Source organism: Hippopotamus amphibius, chromosome 16 (genome assembly GCF_030028045.1).
Source record: "Hippopotamus amphibius kiboko isolate mHipAmp2 chromosome 16, mHipAmp2.hap2, whole genome shotgun sequence".
NCBI lineage: Eukaryota > Metazoa > Chordata > Mammalia > Artiodactyla > Hippopotamidae > Hippopotamus > Hippopotamus amphibius.
The window spans coordinates 30,138,594-30,150,856 of NC_080201.1; the positions used below are offsets into that span (position 1 = coordinate 30,138,594).

The 12,263-nt window shown below is 48.2% G+C and overlaps 2 protein-coding genes across 4 annotated transcripts in view; both read right to left on the minus strand.

Moving 5' to 3' along the window:
• LOC130837990 (liver carboxylesterase-like) overlaps positions 1-3,893 on the minus strand; it is a 97,147-nt gene extending 93,254 nt beyond the window's left edge. Inside the window, exon 1 of the mRNA XM_057710738.1 lies at positions 3,772-3,893. The gene's annotated coding sequence lies outside the window, so the exon portion shown is untranslated. The remainder of the gene's footprint in view (positions 1-3,771) is intronic.
• A 1,789-nt stretch (positions 3,894-5,682) lies between these two features.
• Positions 5,683-12,263, minus strand: part of LOC130837989 (liver carboxylesterase-like) — a 28,320-nt gene continuing 21,739 nt past the window's right edge. For all 3 annotated transcript variants that reach the window (XM_057710727.1, XM_057710726.1, XM_057710725.1), the window contains 5 exons: positions 12,049-12,129; positions 11,629-11,776; positions 7,364-7,495; positions 6,315-6,387; positions 5,683-6,038 (listed from right to left, as the gene is read on the minus strand). In XM_057710727.1, the coding sequence (XP_057566710.1) occupies positions 5,855-6,038; positions 6,315-6,387; positions 7,364-7,495; positions 11,629-11,776; positions 12,049-12,129 (618 nt within the window). In that variant the 3' untranslated portion in view covers positions 5,683-5,854. The remainder of the gene's footprint in view (positions 6,039-6,314; positions 6,388-7,363; positions 7,496-11,628; positions 11,777-12,048; positions 12,130-12,263) is intronic.

The window sequence follows — 12,263 nt, forward strand, 5'->3', positions numbered from 1 at the left end:
AAATGTTGTCACAGTCATCAATGACCACAGCCTCTCCAATGTGAGCCACGAAGCAGAGAGAGCTCAGGGCTGAAAAGAATACCTGCCATCAGACTGCAAGCCACTCCCTGTGGTGAGCCCTGAGGAAACTCAGGATGTGAAAATACAGGCCCCAGGTAGCTAAGGTGCATGTCAAAGGAATGACTTCAGTGAGCCCAGAGCTGGCATCTTCCCATACATAGAAAAGCCCTGAATTCCTTAACTTGAGATATCTGGTTTTCTTTAATCAACAATAATCTTTTGACATTCCTGACTACCTGCCCTTTGTAGCAAAAGTCCTATATATCCTGGCTCCTCCCCTCGCCTCCTGGGAGCAGTTTCTCAGAGCAACCTCAAATGCTGTCTCCTAGGCGGCAGCAGTTCTCATTTTTCCCTCAGTGAAACTTAACTCCCGACTCTCACGTTGTGCATATATGTTTCTAAGTCAACAACCTTCTATCCAAAGATCTCTGCCTGGAGAGGTAATGAGTTCCCTGACCCTGCAGGTATGCAACAGGAGGCTGAGTCACTTAGCAGGAATATTGTAAAGTTACTTTAGGTATCAGAAGGGGGAGTGAATGAAATTTTAGATGTTCCCAAAATAAGAGCATGGAACTCTGTGAAATAGAAGGCCAGGGAAATGAAAAGATTTGTCCTAAATCGCCCAGCTTGGCAGCTGTGGGTGTGGGAGTCACTCTGAAAGGTTCCAAGCTGTTCTGAGGTCCCCAGACCAAAGCCTCCCCTTGTCTAAAGGCCTCTCTCTGCTTGTGCCTGCCTTAGGGAAGCTCACAGCACACTAAGGTTAGAGTCCAGGAAGGGAGAAACACTTATGAAACAAGCTGTTTGAGGAGTCTCTGGCTACCTGTAACTGGAGAGCTTAGTCCTGGCTGTCACTATAAGAGAGGGCAGACTCTGGAGAGGGAAGGTCCTGCCTTAGAGGTGGCCGGGGGTGGGCTTGGGGGTGAAGGGGGTGTGGGGGCTGGGCAGGAGCTTGTGGCCAGAGCTGGAGAGGGTGGGAACTGGAGGGGGGCCGAGCTGGGGGAGGGGGGACAGCAGGGCACCTCCAAACTCCTAGAGACCTGCAGGCATGGGAGCCGCTCTCCTTCAGCACTGTGGCTGTTCGCTCTGGTCCTGACCTCCCTCTCCACTTCCACAGCTTGGCCTGAGTCCTCCTGAAATGCAAATAGCGGGGTGACATTTAGAAATCCTTGGCTGGGACAAGGCGCCAGAGATGAATACAGGGCATATGTTCCCTAGCAGCGGCTTGACCTCTGGACTTGGAGCTTTGCGCCCAGCCAATGTGGTGACAAGAGAGCGAAAACACCCAGAAACACAGCTTCACAGGCCACGTGCAGGAGGGAAATCAACTAACCTCCCTCCCGCCTTGCTGCCGAGAACTTTGGAAAGCGCCTACTATTTTCCTCTTGACTATTAGTATGGAGGAGGCCAAATCATGGAGAGTGGCTTACCAGAATATTAATACTGAGTCCGGAGCCAGAGTGCATGTGTTTGCATCCCAGCTCAGCACTTACTAGCTGTGTGTCCTTAGGCAGGAACCTTCCCTTTTCTGTGCCTCGGTTTTGCATTTCTAAAGTGGGGGTGACAAGTGTAGCTACCTCATTGGGCTGTTGTGAGGTTGTAAAGGGTTGTTGTTTCTAAAATGTGTCTGGCATGGAGAAAGTACAAAAAAGAGATTCATAAATAAAGGGGTTGATTTAAAATGCAGTGTATTAATAGACAATTTGAGGTGTGGTAGGGCATCATAGATAAGGAGCCAACTGCCACTGAAAAGATAGTTTGTCACTCACAGTTCCCCAGAGGAGGGGGCATGACATCACCATGGTGGGCCACAAGGTGAAGCACCAGGTGCGTCAGCAGGCAGAGGAAGGAAGGAGGAATTGGGCGCAGGAAACTTTATCTTGGCTTTTGGTGGTGATTGTGGGGGAACTAGCCAATTCCCCCCAAGCTCTGGAGCTTAGGGACTGCCCACAGTTGTCAGGTACTGGACCTGGAGTGATTACGGATGGATGTTAGTTCCCTGGTGTGTGAGAGCCCAATAAAGAAGGTGGTTGGATTACAGGCTCTGGCATGCTTGAAAGGAAAGTTCATTCCTATCTCCAGGAATTGGCTAACTCTTGGAAGGGCAGTCCCTCCAGAATCAGCAAGGCCCCAGATGTCAAAGCAATAGAATTCAGAATATAAAAGACATGGTTTATAAAAACAGATGATTGAACCTGGTGTACCCTCCAAAAAAAAAAAAAAAAAAAAAAAGATCAAAAAAAAAAAAAAAGACATGGTTAATACAAAAAACAGAATTGCTAAGAGCAAGTGTTAAAGGCCACAGCGCATGAGTCCCTGTTTTCCCTTCAAAACATAAAATCATCTAAATATGAAGGACACATTATGACAGTGAGAGCCTTTTTTAGGCGGCACATATGTTCACTGAACGTGTGCACGCGTCCTGGAGGAACCTTGCGGATGCCCCACTGGGGGCACCACACATGCCTGGAGTGCTCATGCCCCCTGCCCCCCACCTCCCCACAGGGAACACCAGTCTTGACTTGCCCAGGGCTACCGACTGGACACTCGCCACCCCTGACAGCTCCCTGCAGGGACTTGGCTGTGACTCTTTGGCAGTTCCTCCCTTGATCAGGCTGACTTCAGCCCTGCCGTCAAGATCCAAACTGATTTGGATTTGGTGGGACTTTCCCAGCCACAGACCTGAGACTTGGTTCCAGAAGAAGGACATGGTCTCTTCCTCTGCAGGGTGAGGGCTCTCCCGCAGTTTGGTGGGCCTGGGGCTGTGTCTTAGGGAGAAGAGTGTGCTGAGGGAAGGAGGGGTCATCTCTTCCAGGTGTGAGGCCCCCTGGCGGTCTGTGGAGGGAATGCCTCCTTGATGGGCCATCCAAGAGAAAGAGGGGTCCTGGGGCTCCCAAGGGAGGAAGGCCCAAGATTGGCCTCAGGTGCCCTGTGTGAAGAGGGGACCTGGGGAGTCAGCCTGCTCTGGGGGCGTGGGTGTTGGTGTCGGGCGTCCTGAGACACGGCCACCTTGCCCCTTCCCGACCAGGGCAAGTCACTGATACTCTTTGAGATTTCATTTCCTCCTTTCTAGCAAAGAGATTATATGTATATATATAAAATCTTTATTTTTTTATTTGGCTTCAATCGGGTCTTAGTTGCGGTACGTGACAGTTTTCAGTTGCAGCCTGTGGGATCTAATTTTCTGACCAGGTATTGAACCTGGCCTCCTGCACTGGGAGTGCGGATTTTTAGCCCCTGGAACACCAGGGAAGTTTCTCAAAGAGATTATAGTTCAATGTGGGAGATTAAGTGAGATAGTGTCCTAGCTCCTAGCCCAGGCTTCCTGAATTGTGGCCTTTAGGGTCACTGTATCCACATTGACACTCATGCAAAGAGAATCCTTTTAACTCCAAACAAGCTCCTGTAAGATGGCTCATTAATCAGAAGCATTACTGAGTGGAGGGCAGCGATGACATGGAATCCTGCTGTTAGTGTGTCAAGGGTATTGTGAATGACTTACCTAAGCCTTTTGGGATGTTGCTGCTATATCATTTGGACAGACACAGGAGCACTTCGCACCCTTCATCTCATTTGATTTGCCACGAAACAGGGAGAGTGTAAACATGCAGGCGCTGCAGTGATTGTGTACATTCATCCAGAGAGGTTAAGTAACCTGCCCAACATCACACAGCTCATAGTCAGAGGACTGAAACGATAGTACTACTGTCTCACCTCCCGGCCACGTGCTGTTGATTATGACGTCCCGGGATGCTGAATCCTGCCTCTCCTTTTTCTGAGCTGGAATGCTCCCCAAAGACAGTCCAGCTGTGCTCCTGGCTGGAGAGATGGGAGACTGAAGCCCAGACAAGTCACAGAGCTATGCAGAGGGTTCCGACTGCCAGCTCAGGGCTGTCCCACTGCTGTCTCTGTGCCAGGTGTTCGGTGTCCTCATGTTTGGGTGGGATGAGACAGTGCCCTGTGGGAGGTAAGGGCAGGAGGCAGCAGTGAGCCTGCATGAGGGCCAGTCACACATGTGTCAGTTCCTGCCAGGTGACATACCCTTTCTGCTCAGTCGCCTCTGCTGTAAAAGGGTAAAATAATACTTGCTGGCTATTTAAGAATTTAATCCATGCAACAGACTTAGGAGTTAAGAAGTTATTGGGATTTCAGAATTTAACAGATGGAGCATTCTTTTAGTTGGAAGCCTGGCACACTGTAGGTAACGAAAATATTAGCTATTGCTTTATTACTATCAGTCATGTTTTAGCAGATATTTTTCTCCCCACAGACCCATAAAGCCGGGGCTGCTGTGCGTGGCTGTGTCCTGTGTCGTCCTCATCAACCACGGGAGCACGTGCCAATTCCCTGAGAGGGTTACCCTCTTTCCCACAGAAGAGGGGCCGGCACTCAGGATATAACGTCATGATCAAACGGTCTCGTCCTCCAAACAGATGCAGGAGGTGGCCTATCATTTCTGCTGTCACCTGCACGAGGATTTAACTGAACATTTGTATGTATATATAAAATTTAAAAATTTTCCTTTCCCTCATCTACAGCAGGGCTTACCTGGGGCCCCAAGGGAAGTGGGTTTGCTGACATTTCTTCAGTGGTTTGGGGAGTTTATTTTTTAAGGGAGACGTGTCTGAGCAGAGCTTCAAGCCTGCACCCCTGAGGCAGGTTTCCTCTGGTCCTACGTCCCTTTTCTAATATTTCTCATGGGTCCCTGATAGAGGTCCATGGAGAAGGGCCTGTAACTAGTGTCAATTTCCTGTGGGTCTGTGGTTTTCTTTAGGATTTTGTACTTTGATACTCGCTCACACTTGGCCTTTACTCCTCAATTCAAAATTTTAGAATAATTGTACTCACACATATGGTGACTGCATCTTCAACCTGCGGCAGACAGGAAGCCAGTGTTCACATCCCCTCTCTCCTCCAAAGTGCTGTCCTCCCTTAGTTTCAGGGTGTTTGCTTTGCAAACTCTGAATGAATCAGGAAAAGTCACGATTTTGAGGATAATCCATTTCCCTTCTGTGAAGGTGGAAGCGGCTTTCCTCAGAGGTTTCTACATCCCAGGCGAAGCCAGAAGCCACCCCAGGGACTTGGAAAGAGGCAGTGTTCAAGTGACGCTTCAGGGACTCATTCCACAGTGGTCACTGCTCGGACCTGCTGTGGTCCAGGCTGTAGAAAGGGCTCAGAGGAGTTGTTGGAAGCGATGGCCTCAGGGAGGGGCCTGGGAGGATACTGTGTAAGGTGAGGAAAGAATTGTAGACCTGTGGGAGGGCCAATAAGGGTCACATCGCAGTGTCACTGTGTCACTGTGGCAAGCCCCCCTCTTTCCCAGCCCAGGTACATCACCAGTCTGTGCCACCTCCATCTCTACAGTGTCCTCCACATGGAGGAGAGGGACACTGCACTCTGGTCCCCCCGCATCCTCTCACTGGGGTTGCTGACGGCCCAGAGACATGGAGCAGGGGCAGTGTCCCCCTTAGTCCCTGCCAGGGCCCAGCCTGATGAACTCTTCCTGTCCAGAGGCCAAGGGAGAACTGCCCGAGTCACCTTCCTGCCAACGGTGCCCTCTCCCTTCCTTCTCTCACTAATGTGGATGACTTCATTCCAGGCCCAGACAAAGACACTGACGTGGTCTCCAAGAGAATATTTATTTCCAAAATTGAGGCCACAGAAACAGAAATTCCCCCTCCCTGACCTCTTCCACGCCCATCAGATAATTCCCCAGCCTCCACATACGATGTCTCTTTGGCCCATAAAAACCTTGTATAGAATACCCCTGTCTGGGGTCCCCAGCTGGGCCTCCCATTCACAGCTCAACATGTTTTAACGGGGGTGGCTTCTTTGCTGCCTCCTTGGACAGGAGCTCATTCCAGAAAACCACTTCCTTGTCTTTCAGCTTGTGGGCTGCCTGGGTGGTGACGCCAATCTCCAGGTACCCTTCTTTCTGGTCATACACCGGCCAATGGGAAAGTCCTTCCCCATCGGGGTTCCTGGGAACAGAATCAAAGAGAAATTCACCAAAGCTGCTGTGCGGTCCCAATAACCCTCTGAGATTGTCAGGGATCCCTGGCTTCATCTCTGCCAAAGGCTCCTATGCCTCCAGAGACAGAAGGTGATCCTCTCCTGGGCAGCCTGTCCATTGTCGGAGCTCTCATGTCAGAGGTCACAGGGTGTGGAGTTTGACCATCACAGGTTGGAAGCTCCCCTCGCCCAGCAGACACGCCCTGCCCCTTCCCCACCCTGCTCCATCTCTGCTCCCAGCTCACCCATTCCGAGCAAAGTTGGCCCAAAATCTCATCACCATCTTGCTGAGATTGGTCTCCTCTTCTGAGGCACCATCTGTGGGGAGGAGACAAAGCTAGTGCTACTCATAGTGTGGTTCAGGGGCTGCAGCAGCACTTGAGACCTTGTTAGAAATTCAGAAATGGAGCCCTTACTCCAGACCTACTGAGTCAAAGCCTGCATTTTAAGAAGATGTTGGGTAATTCGTGTGCACTTCAAGCATGACAGTTACTGACCTAGGTTGGGCTCAGTGCAGGGCTGCAGTCCATCCATACACTGGCTGCCTTGGCCTTCTGTGCCCACCCACCTGCCCCTCCCCCTCAGGGTCATGGGGCACACCCCAGGGTTTCTGCTGCCGTAACCCCACCTCCCAGGATGCTCTCCTTTGGGTCTTTTCTCAATTTCCTTCTCCCACACAAGTTTTCACAGAATCTCAAAAATAACTAATCTGCAAAGTCTCCAAAGAGTCATCCATCGAGAAAGTACCCAGAGGCTCTGGGTGTTATGTACAGCCCTGGAGTGTGTCACACACAAGTTGTCTATAATTGCTAATGGTTAAGACATTTAAGACATCTGTGATAAGTCTTTCTTTAAAATATTATACTCCTAAATATATTTAATTTTAACAGATATGAGTATAGATGGATGGTTGGATAGAGAGACATACACACATTAGCCCTGATTTAAGGTTAAGAGCAATTCTAACCTTACTGTCACACACATTCTGATATGCTCTTGTGAGTGGGGAGTATGTGGTGGCATTGTAGCTCTGAGCAGGGCCCTGAAGGTGACCTGCCTCCTGTCTTGCTGATGCCCAGGTCTGGATTCTTAGAGTTACCATAGATGAGGGCATATTGTCCAGCATTCACATTAAAACAAGAGAGAGGTTGGGACCCTTTTTCCTTCAACTCTGTTATGGTGAATTCAGGAAACTAAGACCTGGAGAGAAGGAGGAATTTGCCCAAGGCCACCAAACCAAGACTTGCACCTAGATCTCCTAAGTTCAAGTTTGTAGTCACCAAAGGGCCATCACCTCGCAAAAATGGAGCCCCGAAGACCGAGAAGAGCTCATCCCCGTGGTCCCCTATCACCGTCTTGGGTTTCATCTCTGATGAGAAGCTTGGGCGATACTGAAACTCATACATGTAGGTAGGGGCTCCGGCATCTGAAAGACATGGATTTAGGCACAGGTCATTTCATCAGATGCACACCTGGTTGGTATCAAGGTCTCCAGGAGGCCATGAGCATCAGGAAATTATGGGCATGCCCCGTCATGAGTAAACGACAATATTAATAGCAACTGCTTATTGTGAGAACCAACTGTGTGCCAGACCCTGTGTGTCCCTGCAGGAAGCCCCTGCTTATCAGCACAATAGAGAAAAAGAGTTTGGGAAAAGTTCTATGACTTGCTTAAGGGTGCATAGTGGGGGAGGTAAGACTAGATTTGAGCCAGATATTTACTGAATGAATGAAGGGATGAATGAATGAAGGTTGAAACTTTGGGGAAATTGATTCAAAATAACTATCTTTATAGAGGCATGGGGTCAATTCCTATAAACCTCTTTGCCTACTGATGCATTCATACAGCAGAACATCTGAATACATACAGTTTATGTGCACAGAAATGCCACTGCATGTCATTGATAACAGGCTACTTTTCATTCCCTTGGAGAATACCTGGAGCACAACAGGTGCCTTCCATTCTGCCTGCTTTTGAGTGTTTCCAGAGTTTTCCTTACCTATTCTAAGAAGAGTGAAACAAATTCAAGTAAATCCAAGTTGCTGCTCTGAAAGTGCCAATATTTAAATACAAGCCTATGAAGAAAGGGGACAGTCTATTCCTTGTGTCTCAGGAAACCACAATTCAGCATTTCCTTTTTCTCTGTCATCTCACATGTCTTGCTTCCTTCGTGGCCTGGAGAGTGTTAAGGTCGTGGCAGAAGGGAGAAGGGGCCAAGGAAGGGAATGTTCCTCTCTCCTCCTCTCCCCTGACCCACTCTCACCACCCCCTCTCTAAGCCCCAAGATGATGTGAGTTTTCCTGCTGAGGCGTCAGCAGAGCTGCCCATCTTGCTCCCTCAGGGCGAACACGTGGGCCACCCGCCTGGGGAGCTCTGCGCTTTGATCGCTGTGCCCAGAGCCAGTGACTCTCTCGGGGAAGTGTCGGGCCCCAAGTCAGACTGCAGGGGAAATACCACAACTTTTTCCCTTCTTGGGGACAGGATCATATTGAGAAATTGCAGACAAAAAGGAATATGAACAAAAATATCTCTTATAATCCCACTGCTCAGAGAAACCTCTGTTAATATTTTAGCACATATCCCACTTATGTATATAAAATAAGGATAGTATAGGATACATAGTTTGATAGTAGTAGATTTGTAGTCATTATAGTAATGACTATAAAATTTCTTCAAATCATTAAATGTTTGTGCACTACATGGTGTAAGAGTATATGCCATCCCCACAGGAGGGTGTAGAATAATTTACTTACTTGCCTCCCTCCCCAGCTACTCGCCCCCTGCCCCCTGTCATTGCACCCTCCTCCTCCCCCTCCAGCTCCAAAAAAATTCTACATAGGAACTTCCCTCATGGTCCAGTGGTTAAGGATGTAAGCTGCCAATGCAGGGGGCCCAGGTTCGATCCCTGGTCAGGGAACTAGATCCCTCATGCCACAACTAAGAATCCATATGCCGCAACTATGAGTCCGCAGGCTGCAACTAAAGATCCCACATGCTGCAACTAAGAAAAATAAATAAAAGATCCTGCATGCCTCAATGAAGGTCCCACGTGCCACAAGTAAGACCCAGCACAGGCAAATAAATACATAAATATTTTAAAAATTTTCCTACAAGTAGGGCAGAGATTTCAGTAATAACAATAGGAGCAATAAGAGAAGCAGGAGGAAGGAGAGAGCTAGTAATAAAAAAGATGGAAATTAAAACAACGTGATGTTCGTTTTTTGGTGAGGAAGGACTTACATAAAATTTGTTAGCATTATTTTTATTCTTTTAATCTGACTACCCCAAGTGAGAGAATTAAGAAATCCAGACTTGCAGACACTGGAAAGCAATTTCACAAAATGTATCAAGAACTTTAAAATAAATGCTCCTACAGGTCAGATTAATGTTTTCACTTCCAAAAACCAACCCTGGGACTTCCCTGGTGGCGCAGTGCTTAAGAATCCACCTGTGAATGCAGGGGATATGGATTCAATCCTTGGTCCAGGCAGATCCCACATGCTATGCAGATTCTAAGCCTGTGCTCCACAACTACGGAAGTCTGCACGTCCCAGAGCCTGTGCTGTGCAACGAGATAAGCCACCACAATGAGAAGCCTGTGCACCACAACCAAGAGTAGACTCCCTGCTTGCTGCAACTACAGAAAGCCCGCTTGCAGCAACGGAGACCCAACACAGCCAAAAAAAAAAAAAAAAAAAAAAAAATCTCCCCTTTAAAAAAAGAAAAAGGAAGCCAACCCTAAGAGAATTATTTGAGACTTGGTTAAAGCTTTATACATTTACACATAATGCTGAGTGTGATGTTTTCTTTAGCATGAAAATGAGCAGCCAGGTTAAATATCCAATGGGACAGGAATACTAAGTAAATTTTAATCCAAGTGCCATGAAATAATTGATATTTCCCATGAATCTTTATTGACATTGAGGAAATGCCTACAATACGGTGTTCCAGGAACAACAACATAAAATTAATTTTAAAATTATGTGTAACACATGGAAAGGCTAATAGAAAAAAATGTCAAAACTTTATAGCTGATACTTCTGGGTGAAGGAACTATGAGTGATACATAGTTGCTTCTTTATGGGTTTCCATATTTTCAAAACTTCCTAAAATGGTAAGATTAATTTTATATTCAGAAAACTTATTCTTTATGAAAAAGAGATTGAGAGAACTACAATAATGAAAAAAGTAACATTGATAAACTCTGGGAAGTGCTGGCAATAACTCTGAATTCAAAGTCACGAGATGTGAGGTTAAAAACTCAAGTCCAGTATGGCTGGGAGCAGCACAGATGCAGAAACGGATACTAAAAATCAGACACATAGCAGGAGGCAAGACCCAGTTTATGAAAGAACACATTTGACCCCAGGCAACCCCTGGCTGGTCTCTAGGACCCTAGGGAAGAAGAAGAGGTAACTAGCACCTCCAAATGACTGTACTGAGTGCCTGGGGACACAGTAGGTCAGCTGCAGCTACGTTTTATCATGCTTCTAGAATCTCAAAGTTTAAAACCCTTCTAGCCTGGTTAGGAAGAGAGGTCTGGACCAAAGAACCATCTCCTGGTTTGCAGACTAGGTGAATGAGGGCTCCAAGAAAGGAGGGGTCCCGTGAGGGACTCAAAAGGTACCCAAAAGGGACACCTCCTCTCCAGGTGAGCTCATCCATCCCTGACCTCACACTCCACACACAGTCTTGGGTCAGTGGTGGAAGGTCCTGTGGTAGACACAACACACACTGGGATAGGCGAAAACCGGCCACAGACATTGACATTCTCTAGACCACCTGCCCCACTTTTCTAATACTCACTCCTTTCAGCTTTCTTGGTCCCAGACAACACTCCTGATCTTACTCTTGGCCTCACTCTACCCCCAGCTCCACTGGTTAACAAACTAGTTTGCAGCTAGTTCTGACTTTGGAAATCTTCTAAGACTTACCTGCCAAGATTTCCCCTCTAGCCCCACAGACCAATGCAACTGAGGTGAGGAGTCCTGTGGCAGATGCTGTCGGTGCCTCCCCCATCCCTGCTTCCGGGCACGCCAGCCTGAGTTCCACCGCCTGCATCTGTAGCTCTTTGCCTGAGGCCTTTAGCAGAGACCACTCTGCCCAAGTGTGCAGCAGGTCAAAGCACCAGGGAATTAACTGCCCTTGGGAACAGCTTTCAACCAATGACTCATCCAAGTTGGAGGATAAATATCCCAGCTCTCTTGCCACTCTCTTTGGATAACCCTGAGACATGTCTTTCCCAGAGTCCCCCAGCTCCAGATGCCCACGGTGGATACTTGCTTGACAGTGCAGTGTGGACTGGCTCCATTCATGTCACTTCTTCACTCCTCTACTGGTGTTTTCTGGGATCACCCCCCAAATAAAGTACTTGTATTTGGATCCTTTTCTTGGAGTCTGCTTCTGGTAGAAACCAAAGTAGGACAGTGCCCCACCCCAGGTCATATGAAATGGACCTTGGAGTTTCCACATATCTTTCTATGCTGAGGGTTAGGAGAGAATACAGTGAGAAGCTGGTGTGGTCAGTGTCCTTCTCCTGTCCAGGGTCTGTGACCCACCTCTGTGGTGACGGGCCACTTTCACAGATGGGACACCAAATGTTCCATCTGCAATCAAGTCCAGGAACAGGTCTTTCTTTTTGTCAGGGTCGTCTGTCCCTCCTAAATACTTCTCAGTAGCCACTGGAGCCAGTTCCTCAGGGATGTTCTGAAATAGATCAAGAGTGAAAGTGACCACCAAGCCCTAGTGAACAGCATGGCTTGTCCAGCCAGGGAGGAAGGCTTGCATCAATGGTGACCCTCTCAAGCCCTGTGCAACCACTGCCGCCCACCCTTGGTGGTGAGGTCGAAAGGCATAAAAGTGGGAGCAGAAGCCTCCAGCCCCAGTCTTCATTCTGCCATTTAATTGCTCTGCAGTTTGGGACAAGCCCCTGCCCCTCTCTCGGGCTCAACCAGTTCCTGTGATTCCTCGACTCTTACAAGGAAGGGGTAGGACTTCCACAGGAGTGATGTGGCCGTCTCCTGGTCCAGCTTGCCTTCAGAGAGTGGGTAGCCCATGAACTGGTAAAATAAAAATGAAGCAACTGTGAGTCATCAGGTAATGGCAAGAAAAACCAAAGTGACCAACAAACCAAACTAATGCAGGTCGAAGGTCATTTTGTCATGCCTTGATGTGCATGGGTCCTTGATGAGTT